A 20577-nucleotide genomic window follows, 5' to 3' on the forward strand; every position below is an offset into this window, starting at 1 on the left:
GGGCAATATGCCTGCAACTAGGAGGCAAGTATAGCAATTACAGTCTAGTACAGTGGTGAGCAAACTGCAGCCTATGGGCCAATTCTGGCAAGCTGTCTATTTTTGCAGGACCCCACAGGAATAGTTCGTATATTTTTAAGTGGTTACATTATAAATGATATTGTGTCTACATTAACTTAATTTTTGTCTCTTGGCCCACAAAGCCTACAATATTTACTATCTCTCCTTTTAAGAAAAAGTTTGCCAGCAGCTGTTCTAGGGAAAAAGATGGTAGTAATAAGCAGTAACACGAGTCTGTTAAATGTTAAGATAGGAAAGTAAATAACAAAGTTCTATACCAGAAGGAGACATGATCAGAGGGTCAGGAAAAGGCTCGCTGAAGAATTAAAATATGTGTGCACGTGTGTATGTTTAGGATTAGAGGACAGATAATTTTAAGGCCTCAAACTCAGCTGCTTAAATATCACACCTGCTCCCCCATCTTCCCCTCCCAAAAAAACACCCCCTACGATTCCATGAATATTCCCAATATTAGGAAACAGTGCAATCATCCAAACCGTTGCACGAACCCCCATCCTGGGAGATCATCCATGTCTACTCACTCTCTCATTCTCTGACATCCAATGGAGTCACCAAAATAGGATTCAAACCTTCTAGCTTTATTGCCACTATCCTAGACTAAGCCACCATCATGTCACATGTCACCCGGATCACTACTAGTCTCCTAGTCTCCTTCTACGCACTGAATCAGTTTTCCACAATGCAGCCAGATCATTCTTTTTTTTAATGCAAACCTGTGTTGCCATTCTCTTGAATAAAACCTCTCGATGGGACTTCCCTGGCGGTCTAGCGGTTAAGACTCTGTGCTTCCAATGCAGGGAGTGCAGGTTCAATCCCTGGTAGGGGAAATAAGATCCCACATGCCACACGGCCGAAAAAAAAGTTACCAAGACAGCCAAACCAAAACCCCATGGATAAAATCTACAAGATTGGGTGACAAGGTAACCCCACGAATTCTCAAATACAAGAAGGATCTGGTTAAATCACCAACTATAGGACTCACATGGGCTCAGCATATCTGCAGAAGGAAACACAAGAGCAGAAGTTACTGGGTAACTGAAGGACTTGAGGGGAGGAGAACCCCAAATCATGAATCGTTAGAGTTTAGAAAGGCAATTTGAGAATAGCTGCAAATGGAAGGGATCTTCTGCACACGCTAACGTTGTAAAATATGACGAGAGTAGACTCAAAAACAAGGGGCTGAAGTCCCCCTACCTGGAAAAAGCCCTATAACTGAAAATAAATTTCCGGGAAAAGAATTCCAAGTGATCTGGGCTTCCCTGGTGGTGCAGGGGTTAAGAATCTGCCTGCCAATGCAGGGCACATGGGTTCGAGCCCTGGTCCTGGAAGATCCCACATGCCGCGGAGCAAGTAAGCCTGTGCGCCACAACTACTGAGCCTGCGCTGTAGCACCCACGAGCCACAACTACTGAAGCCTGCGCACCTAGAGCCCGTGCTCCGCAACAAGAGAAGCCGCCGCAAAGAAAAGCCCGCTCACCGCAACAAAGAGTAGCCCCCGCTCTCAGCAACTAGAGAAAACCCGCGTGCAGCAGCGAAGACCCAATGCAGCCAAAAATTAAATAAATGAATAAATAAATTTATAAACAAACAAACAAAAAAAGAATTCCAAGTGATGAAGACATGCTCAATTGGGGCAAAGTAAAGAGAGGATCCAGATCAAAGTGGGTTAGTGAAACAAGAGCCAGATCTCAGAAAATAGGAAGATAAATAAATAAATAAATATATATATATATTTTATTTAATCACTTAAAAAAAAACAGAAGGGGGTCTAGAGTGGTAAAGCTAGAAAAGCTATTCTGACCCCCCCACTCACTCCAAAGAGTTCAGGAAAACCTATTATAAAGTATACAATATAAAAGGGTTGGGGTCAAATTCTATGCCATAAGACACAAGGAGCAGAATGATGCAATAAAAGACTACCAAAAAGCTGTACCAACAAAACATGTAAAAATTATATCCTAGAGAATGATAGAAGATGTGAAAGAACATTATAATCAGAATTAGAAACACTCAGTAATGAGGTACTAGAAATCAGGAAAGAATCTGAAATAAAAGAAAAAAATATTTCAGAAAGGAAACCTAACCAAGAACAATAACACAACAGGTAATGCTTAAGAGATATAGAATGTGCAAAGAACTAAAATTTTAATAAAAAAGAAATGAAGGTGAAAATTATTAGAATTAAAGTGACAATAAAGATAATAATTAAAGGGAAAAATATCCTGAAACTAAAAGACTTGAAATAAAATGCTGAAAAAGCACACAATGTACCTGGGAAATCAACCCAGAAAAACCAATACCATAATATATTAGAAAGACTAATGGATTTCAAAAAAAAGAAAAAGAAAAAAAGAAAGAAAAGAGAAGAGAAAAGACAAGACAGATGCCTCTGGATGTCAGATATGTATACACACACACATATGGCAGATCTGATAAGTGAGTCCAACAAGGTCACAGGATACAAGATAAAAATATAAAAATCTATTTGTATGTCTATATACTAGCAATGAACACATGGGCATCAAAATTAAAAATACAGAGAATATTCTAATTTCATTCTTTTATATGTAGCTGTCCAGTTTTCCCAGCACCACTTTTTTTTTTTTAATATTTATTTATTTATTTTGGCTGTGCTGAGTCTTAGCTGCAGCACACAGCATCTTCGTTGTGGCGTGCAGAATCTTTAGTTGTGGCATGCGGACTTCTTAGTTGCGGCATGCAGACTCTTAGTTGCGGCATGCATGAGGGATCTAGTTCCTGACCAGGGATCAAACCCGGGCCCTCTGCATTGGGAGAGCGGAGACTTACCCACAGGACCACCAGGGAAGTCCTAGCATCACTTATTGAAGAGACTGTCTTTACTCCATTGTATATTTTTGCCTCCTTTGTCATAGATTAATTGACCATAGGTGTGTGGGTTCATTTCTGGGCTTTCTATCCTGTTCATTGATCTATATTTCTATTTTTGTGCCAGTACCATACCATTTTGATTACTTTAGCTTTGTAGTATAGTCTGAAGGCAGAGAGTCTGATTCCTCCAGCAATATACTAGCAATGAACACATGGGCATCAAAATTAAAAATACAAACAATATCATTAATAATCTCTCAAAAAAATAAATACTTAGGTACGAACCTAACAATACATGTACAAGATATAGATGTTGAAAATGATACAACACTGATGAAGGAATTCAAGAATCTAAAAAAAAAATAGAGAGACACACTGTGTTCATGGATTGGTAGACTCAATTTGATGTGAATTCTCCTCACAATGATATATAGACTTAGCATAATTGCTTTCAAATCCCAGTAATACTAAAGTTTATACAGAAAGCCAAAGTAATTAGAATAGCTAAAATAATTTTGAGGAAAAAAAAAGTGGGAGGAATCAGTCTATCTAACTTCAAGATTTATTATATAGCTATAGTAATAAACACTTGTGTGATATTGGTGAAGACATACATACACTGATCAATGGAATAGAATAGAGAACACAAAACAGACCTACATAAGTATGCTCAGCTGACTTTTGACAAAGGTATGAAAGCAATTCAATGGAGGAAAGTTAGACTCTTCAACAAATGATGCTGTTCAGGTAGATATTGATAGACAAATATATGAACCTCAACTTAAGACTCATACCTTACACAGAAAATAAAACAAAATGAATCATGCTTAAAAGTAAAACTATAAACTAATTTTTTAGAAGAAAATTAAGAAAGAAACTTTAGGATCTAGCACTAGGCAAAGAGTTCTCAGACTTGACCCTTAAAGCATGATCCACAAAAGGAATAACTGGTAAACTGGACCTCATCAAAATGTTAACATTTTGCTCTGAGAAAGCTTCCATGTGGAGAGGATGAAAACACAAGCTAGAGACAGAAAAAAAAATCTGCAAACCACATATATATGATAAAGGACTGGTATCTGGAATATACAGAGAACTCTTACTCAAAATTAGAATACACAATCAATTAAATTAGAAAACAGGCCAAAGAAATGAAGAGACATTTCATCAGAGGATATACAGATGGCAAATAAGTATATGAAAAGATGTTCAATGTTATTAGTCATTAGGGAAATGCAAATTAAAACCAAAATGAGTTATTACTACACACCTATCAGAACAGCTAAATTAAATAACTGAGACAACACAAATGCTGGGGAAGATATGGAGAAACTCCTACATTGCTGGTGGGAATGTAAAACGATACCTGGAAAATCATTTTTTTTTTTTGCGGTACGCGGGTGTCTCACAGCTGTGGCCTCTCCCGTTGCGGAGCACAGGCTCTGGATGCGCAGGCTCAGCGGCCATGGCTCACGGGCCCAGCTGCTCCGCCGCATGTGGGATCCTCCCAGACTGGGGCACGAACCCGTGTCCCCTGCATCAGCAGGCGGACTCCCAACCACTGCACCACCAGGGAAGCCCCCGGAAAATCATTTCTTAAAAAACTAAACATGCAAAAAAAAGAAAAAAAAAAAAACTAAACATGCAAATACACTGGACTTAGCAACTACTGAACATTTATTCCAGAGAAATGAAAACTTAGGTTCACAAGAAACCTGTACACAAGTGTTTATAGAAGCTTTATTCATAATAACCCAAACCTGGAACCCAGACATTCTTCGCAGTTTAAAGAAACTGTGGTACATCCATACCACGGAATGCTATCCAACAATAAAAGGAATAAACTATTGATACAAGCGACAGCTTGGATGAATCTCCAGGGAATTATGCTAAGAGAAAACAAACCAATGCCAAAAGGTTATATACCATATGATTACATTTATGTAACATTCTTCGAGTAACAAAATTATAGAAATGAAGAAGAGATTAGTGGTTGACAGGGGCTGAGGAGGGGGCAGGATGGGAGGAAGTGAGCATGGCTACAAAATGGCAACATGAGAGATCCCTGTGGTGATGGAAATGTTTTATATCTTGACTGTGTAAATATCAATATTTTACTATAAAGCTGCAAGACGTTACCATTGGGGGAACTGAGTAAAGGGTCTCTCTGTATTGTGTTTTACAATTGCAGGTGATTCTACAATTATCTCAAAATAAAGGTCAATTTTTAGAAACTTTTAAAGGGAACTCCCTGGTGGTCCAGTGGTTTAGGACTCAGTGCTTTCACTGCCGAGGGCACGGTTCAATCCCTGGTCCCACAAGCTGCACAGCACAGCCACAAAAATAAATAAATAAACAAGCAAACCTTTTTTTAAAAAAAACCTTTCTAAAAAAAGGGTATATTTTACATCAGATGCTGAGGAGGGGAAGAAGAGGTCACTACCAATTTCCAAAATGCACAAAATAGGGAAGCAGTAGATAATAACTAAAAGAGAAGGGACTAAATAAAGCTAACTAACCACCATAACAAAAATATAAACCTTCTAAAATATCAAAAAACATACTGAAAGGGCTTCCCTGGTGGCGGAGAGGTTTAGAATCCGCCTGCCAATGCAGGGGACACGGGTTCAAGCCCTAGCCTGGGAAGATCCCACATGTGGTAGAGCAACTAAGCCCATGTGCCACAACTACTGAGCCTGTGCTCTAGAGCCCACGAGCCACAACTACTGAGCCCACGTGCCACAAGTACTGAAGCCCACGCACCTAGAGCCCACGCGCCTAGAGCACATGCTCCACAACAAGAGAAGCCACCGCAATGAGAAGGCCATGTGCCACAACGAAGAGTAGCCCCCGCTTGCCACAACTAGAGAAAGCCCGCGTGGGGCAACAAAGACCCAATGCAGCCAAAAATAAATTAAGGGAAAAAAAAAAAGACTCAAAGCCTTCTCTAAAAAAAAAAAAAAAAAACTGAAAGAAATACATAAAATAGATTGCATAGAACTATTTTACACATAAATATATGGGAATAGGGAGGAAATAAGGTAGAGAGCTCAAGGAAACTAGGCTACATTTGACTTTAGAACTGTACGAAAATGAATTATATATGTGTATGACAAAATTAAACTTTAAGAAAAAGCAATCCATAAAAATTTTTAAAAATTTATGAACCTAAATGTGCATCCAGTTGGTAGCATAGTCATACTATCCTATGTAACTTTTCAACACAGTAATCTGTATATCCCCAGTCAACCCTAAAGACAAGAGAAGCCTGCATTTGTATAATTGACACTTTATTAAAATTTTGCCCTTTTCAAAACACAGGCCCTGGGTTTCCCTGGTGGTGCAGTGGTTGACAGTCCGCCTGCCGATGCAGGGGAAGTGGGTTCGTGCCCCGGTCCAGGAAGATCCCACATGCCACGGAGCGGCTGGGCCCGTGAGCCATGGCCGCTGAGCCTGCGTGTCCGGAGCCTGTGCTCCGCAACGGGAGAGGCCACAACAGTGAGAGGCCCGCGTACCGCAAAAGAAAAAACAACAAAAAACAAAAAACACAGGCCCTATAGAACATATTGTTTACATATAATTTCATGTGGTTTTAGAGCCATCAGAAAGCCTCTATCAACTCCAGGTTAAGACTCTCTATAACAAAAATAAATAAATAATTTCACAAAAGGACAGGAAGGAACTTTTTGGGGTGATGGAAGTATTCTAAAACTGGATTTTGGTGATGGTTGCACAACTGAAAAATTTACTAAAATTCAAACTTTATACTAACAATGAGCAAATTATACTATATATAAACTATACCTAAATAACCCTGTTTTTAAAATTCTCTACAATACAGATATTTATATACTTGTTCCTTGGGCTACCCAGTCTGTTTTTCTAAATACACTAATTGAAGCAAATGTAAAAATTTTACTTGCGGAGAAGGAGGTAGAAGGCTATATAAGGATATAAAATTGGCCTGTCAAGTGGTGATACAGTTAGAAAACAATAGCTCTGGGACAATAAAAACTAAATTTGCCACCAACTGGTTCATTCATGTTTCAAGGTATTTATGCCAAAGCTGACTTCTGAAAAGCAATGGAAGCCCCAGGGCAGTGAAATGATAGTCTTCAATGTGCTGAAGGAACATTAACTTTAAACTCAGAATTCTTATAAAGAAGGAGTTGTAGAATTTAAATACCACCACTTTACAACAGTTAACAAATTAATGGATCTAGGCAATGTTCATCAATGGTTGCTAATATCACAAAAAGAAAGAACCCAACATTATGTACCCCCTAATAAAAATTATATGTTACCCATGAAAGTGAAAAGCCAACCCATGGAATGAGAAAAGATTTGCAAATCATATATCTGATAAGGGACTTGTATCTAGATGACATAAATGGACCCTTACCATTCAATAATAAGACAATACAATTTTAAAATGAACAAAGGATCTGAATAGATAGTTCTCCAAAGAAGATAAACAAATGGTCAATAAGCACATGAAAAGATGTTCAACATAATTAGCAATCAGAGAAACAGAAATCAAAATCACGAGACACACATTAAAATGGATAAAATAAAGAAGACAGCTAAGTACTGGTGAGAATGTGGAGAAACTGGAAACTCTCATACATTGCTGGTGGGATTGCAAAATGGTGTAGCCACTGAAAAACAGTCTGGGTGTTCCTCAAAAGGTTAAAAACATTGAGTCATGACATGATTTAGCAACTCTACTCCTAGTATATACCCAAGAGACATGAAAACATGCCTGTACAAAAACCTGTACATGAATGTTCATAGCAACTCTATCCACGATAGCCAAAAAGTGGAAATAAATGTCCATCAACTGATGAATACATACATATAATGTGGTATATCCATACAATGGAAACTCATTCGGCAATACAAAGGAATGAAGTACTAACGTATACTAATAACATGCAAGAACCTTGAAAACATTATGCTAAATGAAAGAAGTCAGTCACAAAAGGCTACATATTATATGATTCCATTTATATAAATGTCCTGAATAGACAAATCTATAGAGATAGAAAGTAGATTAAGGAATTCCCTGGTGGTCCAGTGGTTAGGGCTCCACGCTTCCACTGCAGGGGGCACAGGTATTGATCCCTGATTCCACATGCCTAGCTGCACGGAAAGGAAGGGAGCAAGGAAGGAAGGGAGGAAGATTAGTTGGGGGGGGAGGAGGGAATGGGGAATGAATCCTAAAGGACGCAACATTCCTTTTTGTGGTAATGAAAATATTCTAAAATTGGATATGGTGATGGTTGCACAACTCATATTTAGTATGAATATGCTAAAAATAAGCATACTGAGCAGATATGAAAATGTATGTGAATTATATCTCAAAATGTTTGTTTTTTTAATAGTATATAATACCACATACAAATCAGACTTGGGGAAGGGAGGGAGCGAGGAAGAAAGGAAGGAAGGAAGGAAGGAAGCGAGGGAAGGAGGGAGGGAGGGAGGGAGGGAGGGAGGGAGGAAGGAAGGAAAGAAAAAGAAAGAAAGAAAGAAAGAAAGAAGGAAGGAAGGGTACAAAGCCTTTAAATTTAACAACCAATTTACAGGAAATAAAAAGAACAGGACATACTAAACATCAAGAGGTTGCAATCAGCAAAATTCAGGATAAACAACCCCATTTCTCTAACAACAACAAGCAACAAGGCAAAAGGGGAAGGGGGAGTGGCTTGGGAAATGGAGTAGGAACCTATAGATTGACAGAGATTTAAAAGACATATCAACCAATCACAATACATGGACCTTATCTGGATACTGATCCAAACAAACTATAATGTGATTTATACATACATTAGCACGTGTTCATGTGTGTTATATATAAAAGACAGCTGGGGAAATCTGAACACTGGATATTTAATACTAAGTTACTACTATTAATTATGTTTAGCTGTAATTTTAAAAATTACTAACTTTTAAAGATATATTATAAAGTATATACAGATTAGAGTAGAAAATAAATTCACCAATAGAAGATATCCCTCAAATAAACCCAAACATACATGGACACTCGATATGATAGAGATGGCATTGCAGACAACTGGGAAAAAGGCCATTCAATAAATGGTCCTGAGCCAAATAATTATCCATGTGGGGGAAAAAAAGAATCTAGATACCTACTATACCACCATACAGAAAAGTCAACTCCAGATGGTTTGAAAATTTATAAAAGCAACAGTGAGTTTTTAAAGAAAAATATCTTTACGATCCCTAAGTGGAGAAAGATTTCTTAAAAGCAGAATACAAAAATGCTAAAACCAGAAGAATAACTTCATTAAAATTTAGAATTTCTGTTCTTTGAAAGATGCCACACAGAAAGTGAAAAAAGAAACCAAACCAGAAGAATACTTGAAGCATGAACAATAATTAATAAATATCCAGAATATACAAAGTACTCATACATCACTGGGAAGACAGGAGAAAGACAAGAAAAGGTATTTCAAAGAAGATAAAACAATAATGCCAACATGAAAAGGTGGTCAACCTCATTACTCAGGAAGATACAAATTAAGACCACGGTGAGACACCATTTTGCACTCAAGATCGCCAAAACATTAGTAGGTATAACATCACCGAGTGTTCATGAAGATGTAGAGCAACTGGTGAGATGTCAGTTGGTACAACCATTTTGGGGAGAAAATTTGGCAAAATATAGTAAAGATGAAAAATACCCAAGTACACAACAATTCTACTCCAAGGTATATAAATCCTACAGAAATTCTTACATATACCCATCATGAGATATATATAAGTGGTTTCTGGCATCATTGGTTTGTAATGGCAAAAAATTTTGAAAACAACTCAAATGTTCATTAAAAAGAAAACAAATGGAATTGTGAGACAATAATTACTCAGCAACGAGGATGAATGAACTACAGCTACACAAATGAATCCAGAAATGTTAAAAAAATTTTTTTATCTTTTCCTGTTACAAATACAGTATGAATATTTCATATAAAAAAACAAGCAAGCAAAATTAAATGCTATGTTATTTCAGGATACAGACATATATGGTAAATCTGGAAAAGCAAAGTAATGATTTACACATATTTATGACAGTGGCTTACTTTTTTTTTTTTCTTTTATATGTGGAATTAAATCACACATGCTCTGGCTCTGGAGTCACACATGCAATTTCACTACAACACAGAGGCCCAACCCCCAGGGTACAAGTCCCCCAGTCCTGCCATGGCCAGTACAGCGACAGGAGAATTGAACAAGAATGTCACTACTTAGGCGTGGATTACTAGGAAGCTAGGGATGGGAATCAGAGACATAGCTTTTGTTCTAGTTCTTAAATTGAGTACTGGATTCATGGATATCTCTTTTATTATTGCTTCAAAACTTATATCTACATTATCTATTTTTGTATATCAAATGTTACAAAATTTTTTTAATGTTTAAAAGAAAGAAAATAGCACTACTGATATACAACCATGCGTTTGAGTTGTCAATAGTTGTGATCCATTGACATTTTGCCTCCCATCTCACTTGTGACCAGCAGCATCAACACACCAAACTGGAGTCATGCAGAGTGTAAACTAATACTAATAATTCCCCATCAGATTTCAGTCCTAAGAATGTGATCCAGAAAACACTGACAATCTCAGTATCACTCCAGTCTAATTCAAACTCTCATTCACCTTCTCATACTACACTTTGCTCTGGGTTAGTACTTCTCAAATTTTTAGCCTGCATCAGAATAAACTGGCTTTGTTAAAACACACACTGCTGGGCTCCATTCCCAGATTTCTCAGCAACAGGTCTGGGGTAAGGGTTAAGAATTTGTTTCAAACAAGATCCCAGATGAGGACTTCCCTGGTGGTGCAGTGGTTAAGAATCCACCTGCCAATGCAGGGGATTCGGGCTCGAGCCCTGGTCTGGGAAGATCCCACATGCTGTGGAGCAACTAAGCTCGTGCACCACAACTACTGAGCCCGTGTGCCACAACTACTGAAGCCCACGTGACTAGGGCCCGTGTTTCGCAACAAGAGAAGCCACCACAATGAGAAGCCCGCGTACCGCAACGAAGAGTAGCCCCCGCTCGCCTCAACTAGAGAAAGCCCGCGCATAGCAATGAAGACCCAACGCAGCCAAAAATCAATCAATCAATCAATAAATAAAATAAAAATGATCCCAGACGATGCTGATGTTGATGCTGCTGGCCCAAGGAACCACACTCTTAATCACTGCTCTAGGTTTTATTTTCTTCCATAAAATATCCAACAAAATTATCATTAAATTAGAAAGTATCCAAAATTATACTGAACAATTTTCCTCTAAGGTTTAATGTAAATTATTCAACACACACTGAATACATATTGTACAAATTACATGAGTGCACTATCCTACAATGGCACAATACAGTGGTTAGAAACGTTTGCTCTGGAGTCAGCGGTCTAGGGTTAAATTCTGGCTCTCCCACGCGCAAAGCTGATGACACTCTGGGAATGTTACTGGTCTCTCTACCTCAGCTTCTTTCTCTATGAAATAATAACAGTGCCTCATAGGATTATTGCAACAAATGAGTCAAATTCATGTTAAATGTTTATAATGGGAACAGTGCGTGGCATAGAAAGCCCTCAAAGAATATTAGCTATCTTCATCATCATTAATGATGCTTCCATATTCCTCATGTGTCAGCATCAATGTTGCATCTATCCCCATACCACTTCAAGACCACTGCTTCTACCCAGCTGTGGAAAAGGTTTATACCATTTAACCATATCACCTTGTGCCCATTCTCATTTCTGTCACCAGTGCCCTTATAATCAATAACGACTAGCAGCTGGCTTAGTTTTCCTCTCCAAACCAAGTTCTGACCACATCCCTGGTGTCTTCAGCAACACTTCAAACAGCCCAGTTCAACAGGCTGGCCAGGTACAGGTTCTTCTTTTTTTCTAAGTTTCCAGCAATCCTTTCATCAAGAACCAGCCAGAGATCTGCCAGGCCAATCAGGATAAATTTTGGATGTTTTACATTTCATTCAAAAACTCTGGAACGGTCAACATTTTAATATGAAATGGGTAGACTTTCCCTTAAACACTATGTACAATGTTCTCTAATTTGAAGAATCTCTGACCCTAGTGGCAAAACTCTCCCTACATCCAATTAAGGCATTAAACAATTTCCCATTAATTAGCCATTTGACAGACTGATCTAGATCCACAAAGATTACTTTAGTCTCTTAGCTCCTTGACTTTCTCCCAATTTATTAACCCCTTCCTGTTTTTGCTTCATTCTCACATAGTCCTCATACTTCAACACCTTTGCCCCTTGTATTTCAATCTTGTTGCCCTGGCAAAAAGCTAACCTTGGGTCACTTCAAGTCTCACTGCAAAAGCTGGGCTGCTAAATGTTGCAAGAGAAAACAAAAACAAACCTCAACCTCCAATATGGGTATTATCAACTATAGGTCTCCAATCTCAATTAAACTCTCAATGCTTGCTGTTTGGAAATCTTACCAGCCTTCCCTAGGTAGGTTTTGTACAAAAAGCTACTGCTCTCAAGCCCCCTTTTCCATACCCTCCTTCCTCTCTGCAGAAAACCAGGCCTTCTGTTTGTTTATTTTTATTGGAGTATAACTGCTTTACAATGTTGTGTTAGTTTCTGCTGTACAATTAAGTGAATCAGCTATATGTATACACATACCCCCTCCCTCCCACACACCCCCCAATCCCACCCATCTAGGTCATCACAGAGCACCAAGCTGAGCTCCCGATACTATACAGCAGGTTCTAACTAGCTATTTTACACTTGGCAGTGTATATATGTCAATCCTAATCTCCCAATTCGTTCCCTCCCCCACCACCCCTGGCATCCACATGTCTGTTTTCTATGTCTGCGTCTCTATTCCTGCCCTAGAAATAGGTTCATCTGTACCATTTTTCTAGATTCCACATATATATGCGTTAATATACGATATTTGTTTTTCTCTTTCTGACTTACTTCACGCTGTATAACAGACTCTAGGTCTATCCACAGCTCTACAAATGACCCATTTTTGTTCCTTTTTATGGCTGAGTGATATTCCCCAATTTCGTTCCTTTTTATGGCTGAGTGATATTCCACTGTATATATGTACCACATCTTTATCCATTCACCTGTTGTTGGACATTTAGGTTGTTTCCATGTCCTGGCTATTGTAAATAGTGCTGCAAATGAACACTGGGGTACATGCACCATTTTGAACTATAGTTTTCTCAGGGTATATGCCCAGTGGTGGGATTGCTGGGTCATACACAGTAGTTCTATTAGTTTGTTAAGGAAGCTCCATACTGTTCTCCATAGTGGCTGTATCAGTTTACATTCCGACCAACAGTGTAAGAGGGTTCCCTTTTCTCCACACCTTCTCCAGTATTTATTGTTTGTAGATTTTAAGATGATGGCCATTCTGACCGGTGTGAGGTGATACCTCACTGTAGTTTTCATTTGCATGTCTCTGATAATTAGTGATGTTGAGCAGCTTTTCATGTGCCTCTTGGCCATCTGTATGTCCTCTTTGGAGAAATGTCCATTTAGGTCTTCTGCCTATTTTTTGATTGGATTGTTTGTTTTTTTAATATTGAGCTGTATGAGCTGTTTATATATTTCGGATATTAATCCTTTGTCCATTGATTCGTTTGCAAATATTTTCTCCCATTCTGACAGTTGTCTTTTGGCTTTGTTTATAGTTTCCTTTGCTGTGCAAAAGCCTTTAAGTTTCATTAGGTCCCAGTTGTTTACTTATTATTTTATTTATTTCCATTACTCTAGGAGGTTGGTCAAAAAAGATCTTGCTGTGATTTATGTGGAAGTGCGTTCTTCCTGTTTTCCTCTAAGACTTTTATAGTGTCTGGTCTTACATTTAGGTCTTTAATCCATTTTGAGTTTATTTTCATGTATGGTGTTAGGGACTGTTCTAATTTCATTCTTTTACGTGTAGCTGTCCAGTTTTCCCAGCACCACTTATTGAACAGACTGTCTTTTCTCCATTGTATATCCTTGCCTCCTAGTTGACCAAAGGTGTGTGGGTTTATCTCTGGGCTTTCCATCCTATTCTATTAATCAATATTTCTGTTTTTGTCAGGCCTTCTATTTATTAAGAAAAAAGAAACCATTAGATAGTAGCAATTCCCTCAACTTCATTTCATGCACTGCACCTCCACATTTCCTCCTCAATCCCATCCCCAATAAACTGCATCTTCAAACATCCTTCTTTCCTTTCATTCTAACACAGTGACAGGGTCTATCTTTCTTTTTTTTTTTGCGGTACACGGGGCCTCTCACTGTTGTGGCCTCTCCCATTGCGGAGTACAGGCTCCGGACGCGCAGGCTCAGTGGCCATGGCTCACGGGCCCAGGCGCTCCGCAGCATGTGGGATCTTCCCGGACCGGGGCACGAACCCGTGTCCCCTGCATCAGCAGGCGGACTCTCAACCACTGCGCCACCAGGGAAGCCCGACAGGGTCTTTCTTCATCAAATATCCCCTCTCCCATTTTTCAACCTCTATTTCTCAACATCATGAGTCAACTCAAGTCTCTTTCATATTTTTTAAAAAAGAAAGAAAAAAAAAAACCTCTTCCTCAACCTACATTTTCTTCTGACTACTGTCTTCCTTAACCAAAATTCTTTAAAGAATAGTCTACACTGTTTTCCACTTCTTCACTTCCATTCACTTAGCCAGCTCCCATAAAATTCCATTTACACTGCTTTTGCTAACATCATCAGCAATCTTCTATTCATGAAACACAGTCCTTATGTGGCATCTATGCAGGAGAACACTGTTAACCATTCATTCTTACCTCCTTGACTTCCATAATACCATCCTCTTTGGCCTTCTTCTTCATCCATGCATGATGTTCTTCCCTTATGTTCTGTCTATAACCCTGTAGGCCATTCATCTACTCACTCTACAAACTCTGTCTAGAATATTATATTTCCATGGCTTCACTTATCAACTACATACTAATAATTGAATCATCTGGGTTTGTTTACTGATGAATTCTGAAACGTAATGATGTGCAACTTTTCAGTAAGGTTATAAACATATGTATTAGGAAACATTTAGTTAATCTTTAAATATAGGGAAATATTTTTATCTGGTGTTTAAAACAGTATAGTGTTCTGCCTACCTATGTAGAGTCTAGGTTGCAATTAGTCAATATATCACAGTGGAACCATTGCTCCTTTTGCTTGCTGTTGTTACAACAGCTTTGAGATATAAATTCACAAACCACACAACTGCGCCATTTAAAGTGGACAAATTCAATGGTTTTTAGTATACTCACAGAGTGTGCAACCACCACCAAAATCAATTTGAGTATTTTTTCTTTTTCTTTTCTTTTTAAAAAAAAATTTTTGGCCACTCTGCACGGCACGCGAGATCTTAGTTCCCAGGCCAGGGATCGAACACCTGCCCCCTGCAATGGAAGCAGGGAGTCTTAACCACTGGACCACCAGGCAAGTCCCTAGAGTATTTTCATCACTACAAAAAGAAACCTCATTTCCTTTAGCAGTCACCTCCCCATTCTACCCAACTCCCACCTCAGCCCTATGCAACATTTATCTACTTTTTGTCTCTAAAGATTTGCCTCTTCTGGACAGTCATATAAATAGAATCATACATTATATTTTTTTGTAACTGGTTTCTCCACTTAGCATAACGTTTTCAAGGTTCATTCATGTTGTTACCTTTTATCAGTACTACATTCCTTTTGTTGCTGAATAATACTCCATTGTAAGGATATACCACATTTATCCACTCGTTAGCTGACAGACATTTGGATTATTTCTACTTTTTTACTATTATGAATAAGTTTTGTGGAGAAATGTTTTTATTTCTTTGGGGTACACAACTGGGAATGGAATTGCTGCATCATATTGTAACTCAATGTTTAACCTTCTGAAGCTGCCAAACTGTTTTCCAAAGAGGTTATACCATTTTTACAATCCCACCAACAATGATGAGGGTTTTCGTTTTGCCACATTCTCACCAACATCTGTAATTATCTGTTATTATTTTAGCCATCCTAGTAGGTTTCGTGAAGTGGCATCTCATTGTGACCAATGATATTTACCATCTTTTCATGAGCTTATTGGCCATCTGTATATTTTTTTTGGAGAAATGTCTATCCAAGTCTATTGCCCATTTCTGAATTGGGTTGGCCTTTTACTATTGAGTTTTAAGAGTCCTTTATATACTTTAGATACAAGTCCCTTATCAGACATAATTTGCAAATACTTTCCTGCGTTCTGTGGGTTTCCTTTCTTTTCTTTTCTTTGCGGTACGCGGGCCTCTCACGCTGTGGCCTCTCTTGTTGCGGAGCACAGGCTCCAGATGCGCAGGCTCAGCGGCTATGGCTCGGGGGCCCAGCCGCTCCGCGGCATGTGGGATCTTCCTGGACCGGGGCACAAACCCGTGTCCCCTGCATCGGCAGGCGGACTCTCAACCACCGCGCCACCAGGGAAGCCCTGTGGGTTTCTTTTCTTGATGATCTCTTTCCCTTTCTTGATGACCTCCCTTGAAGCACAAATATTTACTTTAATGAAGTACAGTTTATCTATTTTTTATGTGATTGCCTGTGCTTTTGATGTTGTCCCTAAGAAACTAATGCCTGGTCCAAGGTCACAAAGATTTACACCTACTTTTTTTCTTCTACAGTTTTTAATATGTTAGATCTTACATTTAGGTCTTTGATCCATTTGAGTTAACAGTGTGAGGTAGAGGCCTAACTTCATTCCTTTACATGAGGATGTCCAGCTCAGTTGTCCCAACACCTTTTGTTGAAAAGACTATTTTTCCCCCCTGGTGAACTGCTCTGGCACTCTTGTTGAAAAATCAATTTACTGTAAATGTAAGTTCATTGCTGGATTCTTAATTATATTCCATTGATTTATACGCCTTTCCTTACACCAGTACCACACAGTCTTGATTAACGAACCATTACTTTTGACTGATAAACTGTTAAAACAGTACTACTAATCATATGTGAAGACCTCATTCAAGGATAATCCCCCAAGACAATATCAAATTAGTTTAAAATGAAGTTAAAGGAATTATCCCTACCAGTTTATGATAGTTTATATTAAAACTAAATTTTTTTTAAGCCGCTACTCATGAGAAATGAATAAAATGTGTGATGAGGACAGGGAGGGACTATCTGTAAGGAGGCTTAATTTCTGAGATGAAAAGGCAGCCAACATGGACAGTAAATTCCAGATGTCAGGCTTGAATCATCCCTTCAACTGTAGTTCCCTTTAGCCAGCATCCTTTAAATAAACCACTGTATTTGTAAATACACAAATTTTGATATATTCTGCTAGTCCAACAACTTTCGGAATTTAAGCACCTTAAAACTTTAAGCCCAGAGCTCTCTCCTGAGCTGCAGTGTCTTCTGGATCACTTCCCAAAACATCCCACAAGTTCCTTAACATATTCAAAACTGAGTTCATCATTTTCCTCACTGATCTTGCTTCACCTACTGTTTTTACCCTACCTGTAGACAACAGTACTCTTTTAAAGTGGGATATTAAACTCAAAAAGTGGTTCTGAGAATTAGATAAAATGAATACTTACAAAAGAACTTGGCACAGTTTGTATCACAAAGTATAGTCATCTATGTTCATTTCCCTTTTCTACAGGTTGTAATCAGCATTTCCAATTTTAATCCTACCACTTCTCCTGTCCACTGAGTATTTAATGTCAATGATTTATTTCTCATTTCTAGCTGAAATTCCTTTTCAAATACTCCTAATCTACTTTGGTAGTATCTTGGTTTTTTCCCTAATGCTTCTGATTCCTCCTTCAATGGTTCAATCATTTTACAATATTTATTTTAGGGCTTCCCTGGTGGCGCAGTGGTTGAGAATCTGCCTGCCAATGCAGGGGACACAGGTTCAATCCCTGGTCCGGGAAGATCTCATATCCGCGGAGCAACTAAGCCTGTGCGCCACAACTACTGAGCCTGTGCTCTAGAGTCCATGAGCCACAACTACTGAGCCCGTGTGCCGCAACTACTGAAGCCCACGTGCCTAGAGCCCGCGCTCCACAACGAGAGAAGCCACCACAATAAGAAGCCCGTGCAGCGAAGAGTAGCCCCTGCTTGCCGCAACTAGAGAAAGCCTGTGCACAACAAAGACCCAACACAGCCAAAAATAAATAAAACAAATTAATTTTTTTAAATAAATTAAATATTTATTTTATAGTCACTCTCTGATATCTCTATTACTGAATTTCTTAGGAGACTTAAGACTATATTTTTGGTATCTGTACATGACCTATAATAGAGTTTTTGGGTTTTTTGTTTTGTTTTGTTTTTTTGTGGTACGCGGGCCTCTCACTGTTGGGGCCTTTCCCGTTGCAGAGCACAGGCTCCGGACACGCAGGCTCAGTGGCCATGGCTCACGGGCCCAGCCGCTCCGCGGCATGTGGGATCTTCCCGGACTGGGGTACGAACCCGTGTCCCCTGCATCAGCAGGCGGACTCTCAACCACTGCACCACCAGGGAAGCCCCTGTTTGTAGATTTTTTGATGACGGCCATTCTGACCACTGTGAGGTGATACCTCATTGTAGTTTTGATTTGCATTTCTCTAATGATTAGTGATGTTGAGCATCCTTTCATGTGTTTGTTGGCAGTCTGTATATCTTCTTTGGAGAAATGTCTATTTAGGTCTTCTGCCCATTTTCGGATTGGGTTATTTGTTTTTTTGATATTGAGCTGCATGAGCTGCTTGTATATTTTGGAGATTAATCCTTTGTCAGTTGCTTTGTTTGAAAATATTTTCTCCCATTCTGAGTGTTGTCTTTCTGTCTTGTTTATGGCTTCCTTTGCTGTGCAAAAGCTTTTAATTTTCATTAGGTCCCATTTGTTTATTTTTGTTTTTATTTCCATTTCTCTAGGAGGTGGGTCAAAAAGGATCTTGCTGTGATTTATGTCATAGAGTATTCTATGTTTTCCTCTAAGAGTTTTATAGTGTCTACCTTTACATTTAGGTCTTTAATCCATTTTGAGTTTATTTTTGTGTATGGTGTTAGGGAATGTTCTAATTTCATTCTTTTACATGTAGCTGTGCACCACTTATTGAAGAGGCTGTCTTTTCTCCATTGTATATTCTTGCCTCCTTTATCAAAGTATAAGGTGACCATATATGCGTGGGTTTATCTCTGGACTTTCTATCTTGTTCCACTGATCTGTATTTCTGTTTTTGTGCCAGTACTCAGCTGGCATTTTAAAAAACTGAGCGAATTTTTCACTTTACAGATAACTTTGCAATGGGATTCCTTTAAAACATAAGTTCTCCTGATTAACACAAGAGGGCTGGAAAGATAGGACTAGACGATAGGTCTTTATGTTTCAAAGAGTTTTATATTTTAGAGCAATACCAGGAAATAATTTAATGCAAGAATGCTACCCAAAATAGAGAAAGGAGAATTGTTACACATTACGAATATATTCAATATCTTAACTGTGGTGATGGGTTCATGAGAATATACATGTCAAAGCTTATCAAACGTGTACTTTAAATATGTGCGGTTTATTGTATGTTAATTATACCTCAAAGAGCTGCTTTTAAAAAAATAAGCCTTAGTGAATATGACTCAAACTATTAAAAAACCATATTTCTATGTACCTTTTTAAGGTATTAAAGCTACAAGAGTGATGCAATGGAAAGAGTACCTGAATGGTTGTGCCACTAGTTATGTGATCTTGAGCACATTACTTAACCTCTCTGAACTCCAGATTCCTTATTTAAGAAATGAAGATATCATGATCTATCTCCCTGGGACAGTACAGTGAAAGTATTTGCAGTAAATGGTCCTTCATGATGTCTACGAAATACGATTTGTTATTTACTCTACAAAGTAGGTGTACATATATAAGCCATTCATTCAAACTTATGCTTTAGTAACTCATCAAATATCAATGTGAGTACTAAAAGCAAACATATCTACCTTATATATAACCAAAATCAAGGTCCAAAATGTACATACCTCTATTATCATTTTTCATCTTTCTACTTTCAAGCTACTTGTATCTTTATATTTAAAATGCAGCTATTGGGACTTCCCTCGTGGCACAGTGGTTAAGAATCCACCTGCCAATGCAGGGGACATGAGGTCGAGCCCTGGTCCGGGAAGATCGCACACGCCACGGAGCAACTAAGCCCGCAAGCCACAATTACTGAGCCTGTGCTCTAGAGCCCACAAGCCACAACTACTGAAGCCCGCGCGCCTAGAGCCCTGCTCCACAACAAGAGAAGCCACCACAATGAGAAGCCTGTGCACGCAACAAATAGTAGCCCTCGCTCACTGCAACTAGAGAAAGCCCACACACAGCAACGAAGACTTAACACAGCCAAAAAATAAATAAAAATAAAATGCAGCTATTGTGGGCAGTATATAGTTGGGTCTTGCTTCTTAATCCAGTCTGACAATTTCTGCCTTTTAATTAGAGTACTTTAGTTCATTTATATTTAATGTAATTATTGATGGGGCTGAAATTAGGCATTTGTTGTCCTATTTTTGTTTTCTATTGTCTCATCTATTTTTTGTCTGTTTCTCTATTCCCACGTGCCTGCCTTCTTTTAGGTTAATCAATTTTTTTTAGTATTCTGTTTGATTGCTCTACTAG

At 38.6% G+C, this 20577-nt stretch overlaps 1 protein-coding gene across 4 annotated transcripts in view; it reads right to left on the reverse strand.

The window, feature by feature from the left end:
- The window catches only part of KPNA3 (karyopherin subunit alpha 3), a 91671-nt gene that overhangs the window by 44586 nt on the left and 26508 nt on the right, over window positions 1-20577 (reverse strand). Inside the window, exon 1 of one of the 4 annotated variants that reach the window (XM_033436878.2) lies at window positions 4298-4324. The exons of the other annotated variants lie outside the window; for them this stretch is intronic. Within the exon in view, the coding sequence (XP_033292769.1) occupies window positions 4298-4309 (12 nt within the window). The 5' untranslated portion in view covers window positions 4310-4324. Of the gene's footprint in view, window positions 1-4297; window positions 4325-20577 lie in introns of those variants that run through there. 4 annotated transcript variants of the gene reach the window in all.

Source organism: Orcinus orca, chromosome 18 (genome assembly GCF_937001465.1).
Source record: "Orcinus orca chromosome 18, mOrcOrc1.1, whole genome shotgun sequence".
In the NCBI taxonomy this organism is placed as follows: Eukaryota; Metazoa; Chordata; class Mammalia; order Artiodactyla; family Delphinidae; genus Orcinus; species Orcinus orca.